This window comes from Leptodactylus fuscus, chromosome 3 (assembly GCF_031893055.1).
Source record: "Leptodactylus fuscus isolate aLepFus1 chromosome 3, aLepFus1.hap2, whole genome shotgun sequence".
In the NCBI taxonomy this organism is placed as follows: domain Eukaryota; kingdom Metazoa; phylum Chordata; class Amphibia; order Anura; family Leptodactylidae; genus Leptodactylus; species Leptodactylus fuscus.
The window spans coordinates 182,602,566-182,620,812 of record NC_134267.1 but is presented as its reverse complement, the minus strand read 5'-3'; the positions used below and the strand labels follow the sequence as shown (position 1 = coordinate 182,620,812).

Here is an 18,247-nt window from a genome sequence, read left to right as displayed (position 1 = left end):
CTGAGGATGGGAAGCTCTTACTTCTGGAGGAGTTATACTGGCTTGGCTTCTTTTCGTAGACTATGCCCTTAGGTTTTGTTGAAAACCAGGTATTAATCTATAGGGAGCTATCTCTATATAGGTGGTGCAAGCAGCAAATTCCTCTTGTTCACCAAGGAGGGGTTATATATATTTCTTACCCAATATATTTCTAGTTATAGATGTATAACCAGTGGGCTGTGTATTAATAACAATGTACATTGACCTGTAGGTTCTTAGAAAGACTTAAGGAGGAAGTTATTGGATAACAAAGTGCCCATGCTGTTTTTTCATGTCTGTGCATGCCCATTTGTTGTCTGTGTCCATCCCTTGCAGTGCCATCTTGACAGTTCCGCTAGCGACTGTGTGACATACAGTACTGTAGCAATAGTGTATTAGATTATACATAGTCGCATCTATTTACTTCCATGTCTCATTTATCAGGGCCAGTAATTTTGGCTAAAGTAGGAGATACCATCAAGGTTACATTTAAAAACAATGCGAGCCGCCCGTACAGTATCCAGGCTCATGGGGTGAGCTATTCAAAAGACATGGAAGGAGCACTCTACAGCACCGGTGCTGAAGGTAAAAATAAAACTTAAAAACTTTTCCAAATTTTTGTTTCTCTTACATTTGTTTTAATGAAGTATGATAATAGTAATTGTTTGTCTTATAAATATAATATACAAGACTATATGGCCATTATAGACAAGGGTCCTCTAGTCAGTACCACCTGAGCCATAAGCCCTTTCTTCTAGACTCAAGACACCCTTATATTGCCTGGACGGCTATTCATCTGAAGGTTCATGTATTATGACATCTTCCCTACAGTAGACACTGTATTGAGAAAGCTTGGCTAGTGGCACCTTACCTGACACTATCAGCAGTTTGTTAGGGATGCTATATGTCGGATTTACGGTGATCAGCAGTGGTGTAACAATCGTGGTTGCATGGGGGGGCAACTGCGCCTGGAGGGGTACTGGCCTGCGGCCAGCTGGGGATGGCTAAGGTGCCAGACCACCATGATAGCAATCAGGGAAAGCCTGGTTCCCTAACCGCTATACATTTTGTTAATGGAGTGGGGCCTGGTATGTTGTCCGGCCCCTTCCCAATAAATGTAAGCCTAGGGGAGGTGGCCAAAAATGACAAATACTTACACTCACCTCACCTGGGCTTCTGATGAGTCCTATCATCCTCTCTGGGGCTCTTCCAGCCTGTGACGGTATCTGAGATACCACTGCCGCACCCGTAACCATCACTGTCAAGAATTTGCTGTAGGGAGGGAGTACTGGGCCTAGACAAAAGTTTGCACCGGGACCCACAACCCTTCAGTGACGCCACTTGTGATCAGCTGATTATCACTGCAGACACATTCTATAAGGGATTGCCTCCTATTCAAACAACTCCGTTAAAAAATAAGAATATATAAAGATAATAGCTAATTTTCACCTTATTATAAATACTCAAAAGAGTTGTCTAGCTAGGCAATATCCCCATCCATAAGATCTCCACTGGATAGGACCCAGCAATCACAAAAACAGGGGTCTGCAAGTGCTCCCTATAAATTGAATGGTGGTACGCATGTGTGGGCAAGGCTTCATTTACTTCTATGGGACTTCCAGGACAGCAATTCCTGCCAATTACTTCCAATGGTGGTGATGATTTTGGTGGAAAAATGTTCTGAATCAGCGTTAACGAGATATTAACCCTTGTAGCACACAGAAAATTTCTTATTCCCCAAGTGATATCTTTTGAAGGATAAAAGTCACAGAAGTAAAAGCTCTTCTTTTGTTTTTTTAAGCCACGAATCTAAACTTAGAGACGCAAGCTTCCCATGTAGCCCCAGGTGACACATTCACTTATGAATGGGATGTACCTGAGAGTGTGGGGTCAACTATCAATGACCTAAACTGCCTGCCATGGCTATACTACTCGTCGGTGGACGTAGTCAGGGATACAAATTCTGGATTGGTGGGCCCTTTGTTGGTGTGTAAGAGTTTAATTAATTACCAACAGGTAAGTGATGATTTAATTTGTTTTTTTTTTTTTTTGCAAAAACCTTGCTTTATTCTAGTATGTTTATTAGCTTATCTTTACAATCTGTGGGACTGCTGATAGCTTAAGAATAGTGAGAAGCATAATTTAACTAAAACAAGATTGCATTGCCATATTTCACAATTAAAATCATTAAGGTGATTTAAAGGGATCCTTCCAACTGTACAATCCTGGTCCATGTGCCAAAATTAGGTTAAAAAAAAAGCCTGAGCTGGGAGCAACTGAAAAGAGCAGCTCTTGCATTTACATTTCCCTGCATTAGCTGATTATAAGCGTTAGATAACATCAGACTCACAGAAAGGGTTGTCTAGGGCAAACTGACTCCCCGAATGGAATCCCGAATGCAGATGTGAATACGGCCTAAGACATAAAAAGCATAAACATATGTAATAATTTATTACACAAGACAATCCTGGGAAAGGGCCTAGCAAAGTTTCCCACCTAAGGCTATTATGTGGAAGGGGTGACTTCCACCACCTTACCGTAAAGATGTTTATGTGGTTGCAGAGAGGAGTCGCTCACAATTACTTCATGATGCCTAATGTATTTGATGAAAATAAGAGCTGGTATCTGCAAGAAAACATTGACCTTTTCACAAGAAGCCCCCATACTGTGAACCAGGATGATCCAGATTTTCAGGAGTCCAATATGATGCATTGTGAGTGTTTACTAAGTTTTACCATTGTAATCTACTCCATATCAAGTAGCAAGACCTGGATAAGTGGAGATTTTTTTTTAGCGTTTGTAATAGCTTGCATCTGGTATCACAACATGCAGTTTGTGAGCTAAACATAAGAACAGATCCTAAATAAAGGAATAGTATCAAGGGAAGACTTACACATGTGTCATGGTCAGGGTTTCATGTTCAACAGAAAAGTTCTCTTTTTGCTATGCAAAACTACATATCTTGTCAACCAAGAGGAAAAGTAAGAAAGGATATATCATTATTAGAGATGAGCGAACACTAAAATGTTTGAGGTTCGAAATTCGATTCGAACAGCCGCTCACTGTTCGAGTGTTCGAATGGGTTTCGAACCCCATTATAGTCTATGGGGAACATATACTCGTTAAGGGGGAAACCCAAATCCGTGTCTGGAGGGTCACCAAGTCCACTATGACACCCCAGGAAATGATACCAACACCCTGGAATGACACTGGGACAGCAGGGGAAGCATGTCTGGGGGCATAAAAGTCACTTTATTTCATGGAAATCCCTGTCAGCTTGCGATTTTCGCAAGCTAACTTTTTCCTATAGGAATGCATTGGCCAGTGCTGATTGGCCAGAGTACGGAATTCGCCAATCAGCGCTGGCTCTGCTGGAGGAGGCGGAGTCTAAGATCGCTCCACACCAGTCTCCATTCAGGTCCGACCTTAGACTCCGCCTCCTCCGGCAGAGCCAGCGCTGATTGGCCGAAGGCTGGCCAATGCATTCCTACATCTGATGCCGGTCAGCCCATCTGATATAGCAGAGCCGAGTGTGCACACTCGGCTCTGCTACATCAGATGTAGCAGAGCTGAGTGTGCCAGTCAGCCCATCTGATATAGCAGAGCCGAGTGTGCCGGCTGTGCACACTCGGCTCTGCTACATCTGATGTAGGAGAGCCGAGTGTGCACACTCGGCTCTGCTATATCAGATGGGCTGACCGGCACACTCGGCTCTGCTACATCTGATGTAGCAGAGCCGAGTGTGCACACTCGGCTCTGCTATATCAGATGGGCTGACCGGCACACGGTGTAGTTGAGCAGAACTGGCTCAGCACTGCTACCAATAGGAATGCATTGGCCAGCCTTCGGCCAATCAGCGCTGGCTCTGCCGGAGGAGGCGGAGTCTAAGGTCGGACCTGAATGGAGACTGGTGTGGAGCGATCTTAGACTCCGCCTCCTCCAGCAGAGCCAGCGCTGATTGGTCGAGTTCCGTACTCTGGCCAATCAGCGCTGGCCAATGCATTCCTATTGGAAAAAGTTTATGTCACAAAAATCACAATTACACACCCGATAGAGCCCCAAAAAGTTATTTTTAATAACATTCCTACCTAAATAAAGGTTATCCCTAGCTATCCCTGCCTGTACAGCTATCCCTGTCTCTTAGTCACAAAGTTCACATTCTCATATGACCCGGATTTGAAATCCACTATTCGTCTAAAATGGAGGTCACCTGATTTCGGCAGCCAATGACTTTTTCCGATTTTTTTCGATGCCTCCGGTGTCGTAGTTCCTGTCCCACCTCCCCTGCGCTGTTATTGGTGCAAAAAAAGCGCCAGGGAAGGTGGGAGGGGAATCAAATTTTTTTGGAGTTTGCCACGTGATGTTCGATTCGAATCGAACACATCGAACAGCCTGATATCCGATCGAACATGTGTTCGATAGAACACTGTTCGCTCATCTCTAATCATTATTTAAACAACCTGTCATCTAAGCGTCTTGCTTAACAAATGTTACATAGTTACATAGTAGATGAGGTTGGATAACATTAGTCCATCAAGTCCAACCTATAACCCTACAATCCCCTACAGTGTTGATCCAGGGGAAGGCATGAGGCTCATGCCGATTGCCCCATTTCAGGGGAAAAAATTCCTTCCCGACTCCAATCTGGCAGTCAGTATAAAAACCCTGGATCAACGTGTTCTTATCTAGAGTCCATAACCTGTTATATTTTTCTCTTCAAGAAAGGCATCCAGGCCCTCTTTGAACTTGTTTAATGAATCCACCATCACCACATCCTGGGGCAGAGAGCTCCATAGCCTCGCTGTTCTTACTGTGAAGAATCCCCTTCTATGTTTCTGGTGAAACCTTCTCTCCTCCAGACGTAGGGGATGTCCTCTTGTCACTGTCACTGGCCTAGGAGTAAAAAGATCCTTAGAAAGTTCTTTGTATTGTCTCTTCATGTATTTGTACATTGTTATTAGATCTCCCCGTAGACATCTTTTCTAAACTGAATAACCCCAAGTTTGTTAATCTATCGTTGTACTCCAGTCCACCCATTCCCCTAATCATTATGGTAGCCCGTCTTTTCACTTTTTCAAGTTCACTTATGTCTTTCTTGTATATCGGGGCCCGTACCAGTGATTTGTATAGAGGCATAACTATGTCCTTGTCATGAGAATCTAGACCTCTTTTGATGCATCCCATAATTTTATTTGCCTTGGCAGCAGCTGCCTGGCAATGGTCACTAAAGGTAAGCTTGCTGTCCACCAAAATCCCTAAGTCTTTTTCCTTGACAGTCTTACCCAGTAATTTACTATTAAGTACATAGTCATACATTTTATTATGTCGACCAAAGTGCATTACCTTACATTTGTCAACATTAAACTTCATTTGACAAGCTTCCTTAACACTAGAGCAGTGCACTCAGATCACCCATAGAGGGCCCTAGCTCACCTATAATTGTTTCCCTTTCTGATTGTGACATCATAATTGAAAATTCAATTTCCACTTGACAAAATGAAAAACATATATGACTCATATACTATACTCATTGTTATGTTCATGTATACTCATCATTTCACAAGATTTATTGTCTTCTACTTATGGATTTCTTGTTATTGTGTCCTGTAAACAGCAATCAATGGATACATGTATGGAAATCAGCCTGGACTGGACATGTGTAAAGGAGACTCAATACGTTGGAATATGTTGGGATTGGGGAATGAGGTTGATATGCATGGAATACACTTTACTGGAAATACCATTCAGGTCCATAGTACCACAAGGGATGTAGTGAGCGTATTTCCACACATTTCATACTCAGTAATGATGACTCCTGACAATGAAGGTAAGTTATGAAGCTCTGGTGGTCCACATTCATATCTTCTATATTTTCCCTTGGTGCATGTCACCATAGGTGATATGTATGCAATATCCACCTCTTAAAGGGTGAGTGCATGCATGGTTTAATCTGTCTCAAGTCAATCAGAGGTGTCCCTGGGTTATTTAAGACACTACCTCCACATGAAGATGCTTGAGCAATATATTTCCTTAGCTACCTTGTTCCTGTGAAGATGTGATCTTCTACTGTTACTTTGACTGTCCATGTCTTGACCCCTACCCGACTCAGAATCTGTTCCACCTGCCCTGTCCTTAGTCCATTTACAATATTGAACTCTATGCCCCAAGTGTATAAACTGGACTTTATGAGAAGGGAACTCCATTCCCAAAACGCGTTGTCGCAATAAATTACATATCTTACTTATCTACTCATATTTTCATGTGGCAGCATAATCATATTCTCTCTTCTTTTTCTTTTCTTATGTATGACTATGTATGTATAGAGATAGCAAAGATCTAAATTAATAAATTAGTTATAATGAATCCTTTCCCACAACACCATATATCAATTTGGCTAACATTTACCTGCTATGTAGCATTCTGCCTACAGACTGGGCTGCAATTTCCAGGTAAGAGTTTAACTCTAAGCATGGACATAATCTGGTAGGTAGTCCAACAATCAGGAATATGAGATTACTTTTACATGTCCACAGACTGATAAGCAGCACAAACCAGTGAAACACACAGAAAAGATTTGCAATGGGAAAAAATTAATGTAGGGACATTTTTACAGATAACATTTCAACTCTGAGTGGTTTGCGTAAAGAGCACCTTCCATCACCACCAAGTTCCTTTTAATTTTTTAATGTCATTGCAATGATTCCAGCACAGTTGATATTTTTTCTTTAGCCCCCGCCATTCCTGAGCACTGCAGTTCGTTTTGTTGCCTGATATTCTTCCTAGATTCTCTAATGTCAAGTGGGTAGTGTCAAGAAAGAGCAGGCAAGGAGATGTGAGAAATTCTATCAGTAGTATAGTCCTTAAGAGTAACCTAACCACTTCCGGACTGGCCATAGACTTTATACGTCCGGGAAGTTGTTGCCTTGTTCTGACGTGACGTGATGGTACGTCCTGTCAGAACACAGAAGCTGCATGGAGATGCAGCTGCTGATACTGGGAGCCAGCTGTAACTTCAGCCGGAGCTCCCAGAGAGAAGACAGGGAAGGTTTATTACTTTCCCTGCCTTCTCGATCACTGTGTATACAGCTATACACAGCAATGCACGCCACCATGATGGGGCCGTCCTCTGACCCGGCGGTCACGTGATCCGCTGGTCTCAGTGTCTTACAAGAGCTGCTGGGTCCTACAGGACCCAGATCAGCTCTGTATACTGTGTATACAGCGTGCAGGAGGCTGTATTCATCCTGCAACTGGGGCTAAATGTACCAGCCCTGTTACAGGGGAAATCAACCTCCCTAACAAAAAAAAAAAGAAGTGATCAGATGTCCCCAAAGGTCTCTTATGACCTTATGGGGACACCATCCCCCCAAAAAAAAATATAAAAAAATTAATTAAAAAGTTTAAAAAATAAAATAAAATGAAATAATAAAAAAAAATAAGTAAAATAATACGCCAATAAAATGCCGTTATTAAAGGTTATAGCCCCATCCCTGACAACACCATACAAACTAAAAATTACCGTAATGGAGAAGTAAAACCATTTTATAAAGTTTTTTAGTAGCACTTTGTGTTATTAAATTTAAAAAAAAAAAAAAAAAAAGTGAAAACCAGACACAATTTCCCTTTATTTTGTTTATATTTTCCCGGATATAAAAAAAATTAAAACACATTCGAAAATAAAAACAACATAAAAATAAAGCTCTATATGTCCCCGAAAAAAAGATGCAAAAATTAGTTGAATGAGATGTATGAGAAAAATGTTACAGCCCTCTAAACTGCACATACAAAATAAACCTAAAATGTGTCTGGTCCTGGACCACAAAATGGCCCGGTACTGAAGTGGTTAACAAGTTATGTGTCTTGCTTGCAGTTTTATTATATATATTATATGTATATTATATGTATTATATTACATTTTGTATGAGACATTTTTGAGGAATCTACCAAAATAAAAATAAAAAAATCACTTCCTTTATGTGGCAGCACATTCCATTGTGCAAACAGGGGATATGCTGTGGCGTAAATACCGCCATAGCAGCAGAGGCAGCTACCACAGGGCCCGGGACATTAGGGGCCCGGTGACAGCCGCTACCGCTGCTATCATTATACTTGGTGGTCTGTTCAGACCCCCGAGTATAATGATTGGCGGACCGGGAGAGGTAAGAAACATAAAAAACACTCTTACTTACCTCTCCACGATCCGTGCAGGCTTCGGCTTAGTCGTCCGACGTCACATGAGCCGGGTCATGTGACGTCTGACGTCATTGAAGTTCGACTACTTCGGAGGCCGACAGCATAGAATACGGGAGATAGGTGAGTAAAAGACGTTTTTTTATGTTTTTCTCCCCCTGGGTCTCCGATTATTATACTCTGGGGTCTAAAAAGACCCCAGAGTATAATAATTGTTTATGGGTGTTCATTATGGGGCATAATACTGTGTGTAGGGGCCACTATGGGGTATAATACTGTATGCAGGGGCCACTATGGGGTACAATACTGTGTGCAGGGGCCACTATGGGGGATAATACTGTGTGCAGGGGCCACTATGGGGTACAATACTGTGTGCAGGGGCCACTATGGGGTACAATACTGTGTGCAGGGGCTACTATGGGGGATAATACTTTGTGCAGGGGCCACTAAGGGACATAATACTGTGTGGAGGGGCCACTATGGGGGATAATACTATGCAGATGGGCCACTGAGGAACATAATAGTGTGTGCAGGGGCCACTAAGGGACATAATACTGTGTGGAGGGGCCACTATGGGGAATAATACTGTGTGTAGGGGCCACTAAGGGACATAATACTGTGTGCAGGGGCCACTATGGGGGATAATACTGTGTGCAGGGGACACTATGGGGGATAATACTGTGTGCAGGGGCCACTATGGGGCATAATGCTGTGTGCAGGGGCCACTATGGGGCATAATAGAGTGCGCAGGAATGCGTAGGAGGGGGTCAGTTGAGGTCTTCAGTGTCGGTGTCGGTCGGGGGGGCCATGTCAAAAGTTCGCTACGGGGCTCCGCCATTCCTAGTTACGCCGCTGATGCTGTCTACCATAGTGTAAACAATTGTCCTACAGCTCTATCAATTTACTAGATCTCCAGTCTGGGACTTCATACAGGTAGAGTACCTGCTCAGGTGAAATTATCCTGCAATTTAAAACAACTTATACCTCTTTTTTTCAATACAGGGTTGTGAGATACCAATATATACTGAATAACTGGAAAAGCTTAAATAGGTTCTTTTAGCACCTCTGCCAATTCCAGCTCTTTGCATCCTTTAGTAGGTGCTGCTCCACTGATTCTGGCACTGAAACTGGAATGTTTCTGTTCCCGAGCAATTAATGCTGTTAGCTTTGGTGCCTGATATGCTATTCAGTCTCTGTACTGTCAGGAGGGCGGTGTCAGGCAGGAGCAGACAAGGGGTGTGATTCTGAGTTCTGACATTGGCTGTCTCTGATTAGAGATCTGACCCCTGCTGCCTGACAGTGCATAGCCTAAGTAGAATCTCTGATGCCAAAATGAACTGCTCTGATTACTGGGGAATGGTGGGAACCAGGGGTGGAATTAAAAAATTTTAAAAAAATGTTCCTTGGGGGCACTTAATGGGAAAGTGGGTGGCGCATGAATCATAGGGAAAATTTTAATCTTAAAATAAATGATGCCCCTGTATATTATATGGCTTATCCATCTTTGTAATACTGATGGCCAATTCCCCCTTAATATCTCATGCACTTTAATGCTTCCCCATGGGATATTGGCCCTCATCACTTCCTCAACACAATTTAATGGCCCTATCACTGATCCCCAAACAGTGGCAAAATCACTGGTTGCTCATACAGGATGGAATACCAGTGAAGGGGCCACTGTAGAGAGGAACAGTGATGGGGCCACTATATTGGGGGGGGGGGGGCAGTGAATGGCAGCATTATTAGCTCATTACTTACCTGTTTTCTCCCTGGTCCCACTCTCTCTGTTCTGTCAGGTGCGCCTGGAGCAGGAGGGGCCAGAGAGCAGAGGTAAGTACTGTCATTTACCTTGTATGCCATACGGCTTACTAGTCAGAAGGTCCTTGCTATACAGTAGCAGAACCAGTTTAGGGTGATTCTCTTTGATTCTACAATCTGGTTACATTTTTAACAACCAGATCAGTAGAACTGGGGAAAAGAGTCTGTACTCCACCTATGGTGGGCGCTAGAGAAAAAATTCTGTGGTGGAATCAGTGCCTATTGGTGTTGGTGGAGGTGGCAACAGGTCCTCTTTAAAGGGATATACCTATGAACATAACCATATCTATGGTTGTAGATAATTAAAACGTTAACATTAGAGATGAGCGAGTACTGTTCGGATCAGCCGATCCGAACAGCACGCTCCATAGAAATGAATGGATGCACCTGGTACTTCCGCTTTGACGGCGGGCGGCCGCTTAACCCCCCCGCGTGCCGGCTACGTCCATTCATTTCTATGCGAGCGTGCTGTTCGGATCGGCTGATCCGAACAGTACTCACTCATCTCTAGTTAACATTTTTGCAAATATAAGTAGTTAAAAATTCTGCAGAATTTTAAAGATTTTCTCTGACTACCATAGTGGTGACATCTGTTGTCCAGATAATGCCAATGGATATGACCACTAATACAGAAACTTTCTATGGTCTGGGACTTGTCAAAAGCCCAAACATGATTTCCTTATTATGGACATGTTATCAGACTGGGACACTACATGTATGAGAATAAGGAAATCTTGGCTGATTTTCTGACCTTAAAAGGGTCCTGCATTCATGATTGTATCCACGGGCAACCAATCAAGACAATGGTTGCCATATAGGCGCTCATCTCCAACACTCACTAGAGTCAGCTTTTCGAAGAAGACACATAGAAGTAAGGTTTTTCCTTCCTTACTGCCTCTTCTTTTCTTAAACTTAAATTTCTAAGAATCATCTAACTTCAAAATACCCTTGAAAGAAATATATTTGTGGATTTTTCTGTCTTCTCAGGTGTGTTTGATGTTGAATGTATGACCACAGACCATCACACAGGAGGAATGAGACAGAGCTACAGGGTTAAATCATGTGGCAAGCAGGCAACTCGGACAGAGTTTTTGTCTATACACACGCCTATACACACCTATTACATTGCAGCAGAAGAGGTTGAATGGGACTATTCTCCAAATCGGACCTGGGAACATGAGAGGCATGCACACCATGAAGAGAGGTGATTGTTTGCTACTTCTGAAAAACACATTAATCCTAGATAAAAACGATATTGTGTTATTATAAATGACTAGAGATGAGCGAACACTAAAATGTTCGAGGTTCGAAATTCGATTCGAACAGCCGCTCAATGTTCGTGTGTTCGAACGGGTTTCGAACCCCATTATAGTCTATGGGGAACAGATACTCGTTAAGGGGGAAACCCAAATCCGTGTCTGGAGGGTCACCAAGTCCACTATGACACCCCAGGAAATGATGCCAACACCTCTGGAATGACACTGGGACAGCAGGGGAAGCATGTCTGGGGGCATCTAACACACCAAAGACCCTCTATTACCCCAACATCACAGCCTAACAACTACACACTTTACACACTCAATACCACCTCTCTGACAGTAGGAAAACACCTTGAAACATGTGTATTTGGCACTTGCAGTGAGGAGAGCTTGTCACCAGCAGTGAATTTGGCCCTTGTAGTAAGTTGAGGTTGGCACCAACATTTGTTTTGAAAATCAGGGTGGATTGAGCCTCTAACCAGCAGAGTTTGGGCAAATTCATGGTGGAGGGAGCCTCTAAACACCCCAGTTTGGGCAAATTCATGGTGGAGGGAGCCTCTAAAAACCCCAGTTTGGACCAATTCATGGTGGAGGGAGCCTCTAACCAGCCCAGTTTGGGCAAATTCATGGTGGAGGGAGCCTCTAAACAGCCCAGTTTGGGCAAATTCATGGTGGAGGGAGCCTCTAACCAGCCCAGTTTGGACCAATTAATGGTGGAGGGAGCCTCTAACCAGCCCAGTTTGGACCAATTAATGGTGGAGGGAGCCTCTAACCAGCCCAGTTTGGACCAATTAATGGTGGAGGGAGCCTCTAACCAGCCCAGTTTGGACCAATTAATGGTGGAGGGAGCCTCTAACCACCCCAGTTTGGACCAATTCATGGTGGAGGGAGCCTCTAAACAGCCAAGTTTGGACCAATTCATGGTGGAGGGAGCCTCTAAAAACCCCAGTTTGGACCAATTCATGGTGGAGGGAGCCTCTAACCAGCCCAGTTTGGGCAAATTCATGGTGGAGGGAGCCTCTAACCAGCCCAGTTTGGGCAAATTCATGGTGGAGGGAGCCTCTAACCAGCCCAGTTTGGACCAATTAATGGTGGAGGGAGCCGCTAAACAGCCCAGTTTGGGCAAATTCATGGTGGAGGGAGCCTCTAAACAGCCCAGTTTGGACCAATTCATGGTGGAGGGAGCCTCTAACCAGCCCAGTTTGGGCAAATTCATGGTGGAGGGAGCCTCTAAACAGCCCAGTTTGGACCAATTCATGGTGGAGGGAGCCTCTAACCAGCCCAGTTTGGACCAATTAATGGTGGAGGGAGCCTCTAACCAGCCCAGTTTGGACCAATTAATGGTGGAGGGAGCCTCTAAAAACCCCAGTTTGGACCAATTCATGGTGGAGGGAGCCTCTAACCAGCCCAGTTTGGACCAATTAATGGTGGAGGGAGCCTCTAACCAGCCCAGTTTGGACCAATTAATGGTGGAGGGAGCCTCTAACCACCCCAGTTTGGACCAATTCATGGTGGAGGGAGCCTCTAAACAGCCAAGTTTGGACCAATTCATGGTGGAGGGAGCCTCTAAAAACCCCAGTTTGGACCAATTCATGGTGGAGGGAGCCTCTAAACAGCCCAGTTTGGGCAAATTCATGGTGGAGGGAGCCTCTAACCAGCAGAGTTGTGGGAAAGCAGGGTGGAGGGAGCCTCTAACCAGCAGAGTTGGTGGAAATCAGGGTGGAGGGAGCCTCTAACCAGCAGAGTTGGGGGAAATCATGTTGGAGGGAGCCTAGTATTAGCAGAATTGTGCAACGCTTATGGTGGATGAGTATGAGGATGCGGAGGAATTGGAGAGGTTGAGTACAGACATGGAGTTTCATGTTGGGGTGCTTTACACAGGTGGGCACAAAAATGAAGGCTCTATCCAGTGGTGGTTCATTTTTATCAAAGTGAGCCGGTCGGCACTCTCAGCTGACAGACGGGTGCGCTTGTCAGTGATGATGCCACCGGCTGCACTGAACACCCTCTCAGATAGGACGCTGGCGGCAGGACAGGACAGCACCTCCAAGGCATATAGGGCAAGTTCAAGCCACAGGTCCAACTTCGACACCCAATACGTGTAGGGCGCAGAGGGGTCGGAGAGGACAGGGCTGTGGTCGGAAAGGTATTCCCGCAACATGCGCCTATACTTCTCACGCCTGGTGACACTAGGACCCTCCGTGGCGGCACTTTGGCGAGGGGGTGCCATCAAGGTGTCCCAGACCTTAGACAGTGTGCCCCTCGTTTGTGTGGACCGGTGAGAACTTGGTTGCCTACTGGAGGAACTGCCCTCCCTGCCGCCAACGTCACATGCTGGAAACATCTCCATCATATTCTGCACCAATTGCCTGTGGCAAGCATTGATGCGATTGGCCCTCCCCTCTACCGGAATAAAAGACGAGATGTTGTTTTTATACCGGGGGTCAAGGATAGCAAAGATCCAGTACTGGTTGTCCTCCATGATTTTGACAATACGCTTGTCGGTTGTAAAGCACCCCAACATGAACTCAGCCATGTCTGCCACAGTGTTAGTTGGCATGACTCCTCTGGCCCCACCGGAAAGTTCAATCTCCATTTCCTCCTCATCCTCCATGTCTACCCATCCGCGCTGCAACAATGGGACGATTCGAAGTTGCCCGGAAGCCTCCTGTATCACCATCACATCATCGGACAACTCTTCTTCCTCCTCCTCCTCCTCCTCCTCCATTAAACGCAGTGAAGCGGACAGATGTGTGGACCTACTCTCCAGCTGTGACGGATCGGATGCTATCCCTAACTCCTCTGTGTGATCTGAGTTATCCCTGATGTCAATCAGGGATTCTCTCAGAACACACAAGAGCGGGATTGTAAGGCTCACCATCGCATCCTCAGAGCTCACCCTCCTTGTGGACTCCTCAAAGACCCGTAGGATGTCACAAAGGTCTCTCATCCATGGCCACTCATGGATGTGAAACTGAGGCAGCTGACTTTGTGGCACCCTAGGGTTTTGTAGCTGGTATTCCATCAAAGGTCTCTGCTGCTCAACCACTCTATTCAACATCTGAAACGTTGAGTTCCAGCGTGTGGGGACGTCGCACAAAAGCCGGTGTTGTGGCACATGCAGGCGTTGCTGGAGAGATTTTAAGCTAGCAGCGGCTACTGTCGACTTGCGAAAGTGGGCGCACATGCGCCGCACTTTCACCAGTAGCTCTGGAACATTGGGGTAGCTCTTTAGGAAACGTTGCACCACTAGGTTGAAGACGTGGGCCAGGCATGGAACATGTTGGAGTCCGGCAAGCTCCAGAGCTGCTACCAGGTTCCGGCCGTTATCACAAACGACCATGCCTGGGCCCAGGTGCAGCGGCTCAAACCATATTGCCGTCTCATCGAGGAGGGCATCCCTCACCTCGGAGGCAGTGTGCTGTCTGTCCCCCAAGCTGATCAGCTTCAGCACAGCCTGCTGACGTCTACCAACGCCAGTGCTGCAACGTTTCCAACTCGTAGCTGGGGTCAATCTAACAGCGGAGGAGGAGGCGGTGGCGGAGGAGGAGGCGGTGGCGGAGGAGGAGGCGGTAGAGGAGGAGGAGGAGGGGGGTGTTCTTCTCGTGTCCCTGCCAGGAATGTTAGGCGGGGAGACGAGGTACACCGGGCCAGTTTGGGAAGCAGTCCCAGCCTCAACTACATTCACCCAGTGTGCCGTCAGTGAAATGTAGCGTCCCTGTCCGCATGCACTTGTCCACGCGTCGGTGGTCAAGTGGACCTTTGTGCAAAGCGCGGAACTAAGGGCCCGCCTGATGTTGAGTGACACGTGCTGGTGCAAGGCGGGGACGGCACACCGGGAGAAGTAGTGATGGCTAGGGACGGCATAGCGAGGTGCCGCAGTTGCCATCAGGTCCAGGAAGGCGGGAGTTTCAACAAGCCGGAACGCCAACATCTCCTGGGCCAGCAGTTTAGCGATGTTGGCGTTCAAGGCTTGCGCGTGTGGGTGGTTAGCAGTGTATTTCTGCCGCCGCTCCAATGTCTGAGAGATGGTGGGTTGTTGTAAAGAAACGCCTGATGGTGCCTTTGATGGTGCAGGAGAAGGAGATAAGACAGGACCAGGGGAGGATGAGGTAGAAGTCAACAAAGTGGCGGAGGCAGATGAAGTGGTGTCCTGGCTCGTCCTCTGGAGTGCATCGCCAGCACAGTCAGCAGTGGCAGTGGCAGAGGCAGAGGCAGTGGCAGAGGCAGTGGCAGTGGCGTGAACGGCAGGCGGCCTTTGTCCTGCCGTTGCTGCCTGCCACTGATTCCAGTGCTTGGATTCCAAATGACGGCGCATTGAAGTGGTGGACAGGTTGCTCTTCTCAGAGCCCCTAATCAATTTCGAGAGGCAAATTGTGCAGACAACACTATATCTGTCCTCGGCGCATTCCTTGAAAAAACTCCACACCTTCGAGAAACGTGCCCTCGAGGTGGGAGTTTTTCGGGGCTGGGTACGAACTGGAACATCTTGGGAGATTCCGGGTGTGGCCTGGCTTCGCCTAAGCTGCTGACCTCTGCCTCTGCCTCTAGCTACCCTTTTTGGTGCTGCACCTGCCTCAACATCCACACTACTTTCCCCGCTTGACATCCCCCCTGTCCAGGTCGGGTCAGTGTCCTCATCATCCACCACTTCCTCTTCCAACTCCTGTCTCATCTCCTCCTCCCGCACAATGCGCCGGTCAACTGGATGCCCTGACGGCAACTGCGTCACATCATCGTCGATGAGGGTGGGTTGCTGGTCATCCACCACCAAATCGAACGGAGATGGAGGAGACTCTAGTGTTTGAGCATCTGGACACAGATGCTCCTCTGTTAGGTTCGTGGAATCGTGACGTGGAGAGGCAGGTTGAGGGACAATGAAAGGAGCGGAGAACAGCTCTGGGGAGCAGGGACAGTTTGGGTTATTGTTCTGTAAAGCTTCGGAATTTTGGGAGGAAGGAAGACAAGACTGTTGGGTAATAGGAGGAGAGGAGGCAGAGTCTGACTGGCTGCTGGACAATGTGCTGTAAGCGTTCTCTGACAGCCATTGCAAGACCTGTTCCTGGTTCTCGGGCCTACTAAGGTTTGTACCCTGCAGTTTAGTTAATGTGGCAAGCAACCCTGGCACTGTGGAGTGGCGCAATGCTTGCTGCCCCACAGGAGTAGGCACGGGACGCCCTGTGGCTTCACTGCTACCTTGCTCCCCAGAACCATTCCCCCGACCTCGCCCACGGCCTCGTCCACGTCCCTTTCCGGGAGCCTTGCGCATTTTGAATTCCTAGTTAGAAATTGGCACTGTATACCAGTAGTAAAAATTGTGGGTGCACGTAACCCCAATATATTCTTTGAATTCCCAGTCAGACACTGGCACTATATGGCAGTAGCAAGAAATGAGGGTATTTGTATTCCCAATATATTCTTTGAATTCCCAGTCAGACAATGGCACTGTATACCAGTAGTAAAAATTGTGGGTGCACGTAACCCCAATATATTCTTTGAATTCCCAGTAAGACACTGGCACTATATGGCAGTAGCAAGAAATGAGGGTATTTGTATTCCCAATATATTCTTTGAATTCCCAGTCAGACAATGGCACTGTATACCAGTAGTAAAAATTGTGGGTGCACGTAACCCCAATATATTCTTTGAATTCCCAGTCAGACACTGGCACTATATGGCAGTAGCAAGAAATGAGGGTATTTGTATTCCCAATATATTCTTTGAATTCCCAGTCAGACAATGGCACTGTATACCAGTAGTAAAAATTGTGGGTGCACGTAACCCCAATATATTCTTTGAATTCCCAGTCAGACACTGGCACTATATGGCAGTAGCAAGAAATGAGGGTATTTGTATTCCCAATATATTCTTTGAATTCCCAGTCAGACAATGGCACTGTATACCAGTAGTAAAAATTGTGGGTGCACGTAACCCCAATATATTCTTTGAATTCCCAGTCAGACACTGGCACTATATGGCAGTAGCAAGAAATGAGGGTATTTGTATTCCCAATATATTCTTTGAATTCCCAGTCAGACAATGGCACTGTATACCAGTAGTAAAAATTGTGGGTGCACGTAACCCCAATATATTCTTTGAATTCCCAGTCAGACACTGGCACTATATGGCAGTAGCAAGAAATGAGGGTATTTGTATTCCCAATATATTCTTTGAATTCCCAGTCAGACAATGGCACTGTATACCAGTAGTAAAAATTGTGGGTGCACGTAACCCCAATATATTCTTTGAATTCCCAGTCAGACACTGGCACTATATGGCAGTAGCAAGAAATGAGGGTATTTGTATTCCCAATATATTCTTTGAATTCCCAGTCAGACAATGGCACTGTATACCAGTAGTAAAAATTGTGGGTGCACGTAACCACAATATATTCTTTGAATTACCAGTCAGAAACTGGCACTATATGGCAGTAGCAAGAAATGAGGGTATTTATAACCCCAATATATTCTTTGAATTCCCAGTCAGACAATGGCACTGTATACCAGTAGTAAAAATTGTGGGTGCACGTAACCCCAATATATTCTTTGAATTACCAGTCAGAAACTGGCACTATATGGCAGTAGCAAGAAATGAGGGTATTTGTATTCCCAATATATTCTTTGAATTCCCAGTCAGACAATGGCACTGTATACCAGTAGTAAAAATTGTGGGTGCACGTAACCCCAATATATTCTTTGAATTCCCAGTCAGACACTGGCACTATATGGCAGTAGCAAGAAATGAGGGTATTTGTATTCCCAATATATTCTTTGAATTCCCAGTCAGACAATGGCACTGTATACCAGTAGTAAAAATTGTGGGTGCACGTAACCCCAATATATTCTTTGAATTCCCAGTCAGACACTGGCACTATATGGCAGTAGCAAGAAATGAGGGTATTTGTATTCCCAATATATTCTTTGAATTCCCAGTCAGACAATGGCACTGTATACCAGTAGTAA

General features: G+C 45.7%; 1 protein-coding gene across 1 annotated transcript in view; it reads left to right on the top strand.

Annotated features, from left to right (window-relative positions):
• The window catches only part of LOC142198042 (ceruloplasmin-like), a 61,025-nt gene that overhangs the window by 23,876 nt on the left and 18,902 nt on the right, over positions 1–18,247 (top strand). The window contains exons 8-12 of the mRNA XM_075268839.1: positions 463–603; positions 1,820–2,034; positions 2,581–2,731; positions 5,633–5,845; positions 11,014–11,230. Coding sequence (XP_075124940.1) covers positions 463–603; positions 1,820–2,034; positions 2,581–2,731; positions 5,633–5,845; positions 11,014–11,230 — 937 coding nt within the window. The remainder of the gene's footprint in view (positions 1–462; positions 604–1,819; positions 2,035–2,580; positions 2,732–5,632; positions 5,846–11,013; positions 11,231–18,247) is intronic.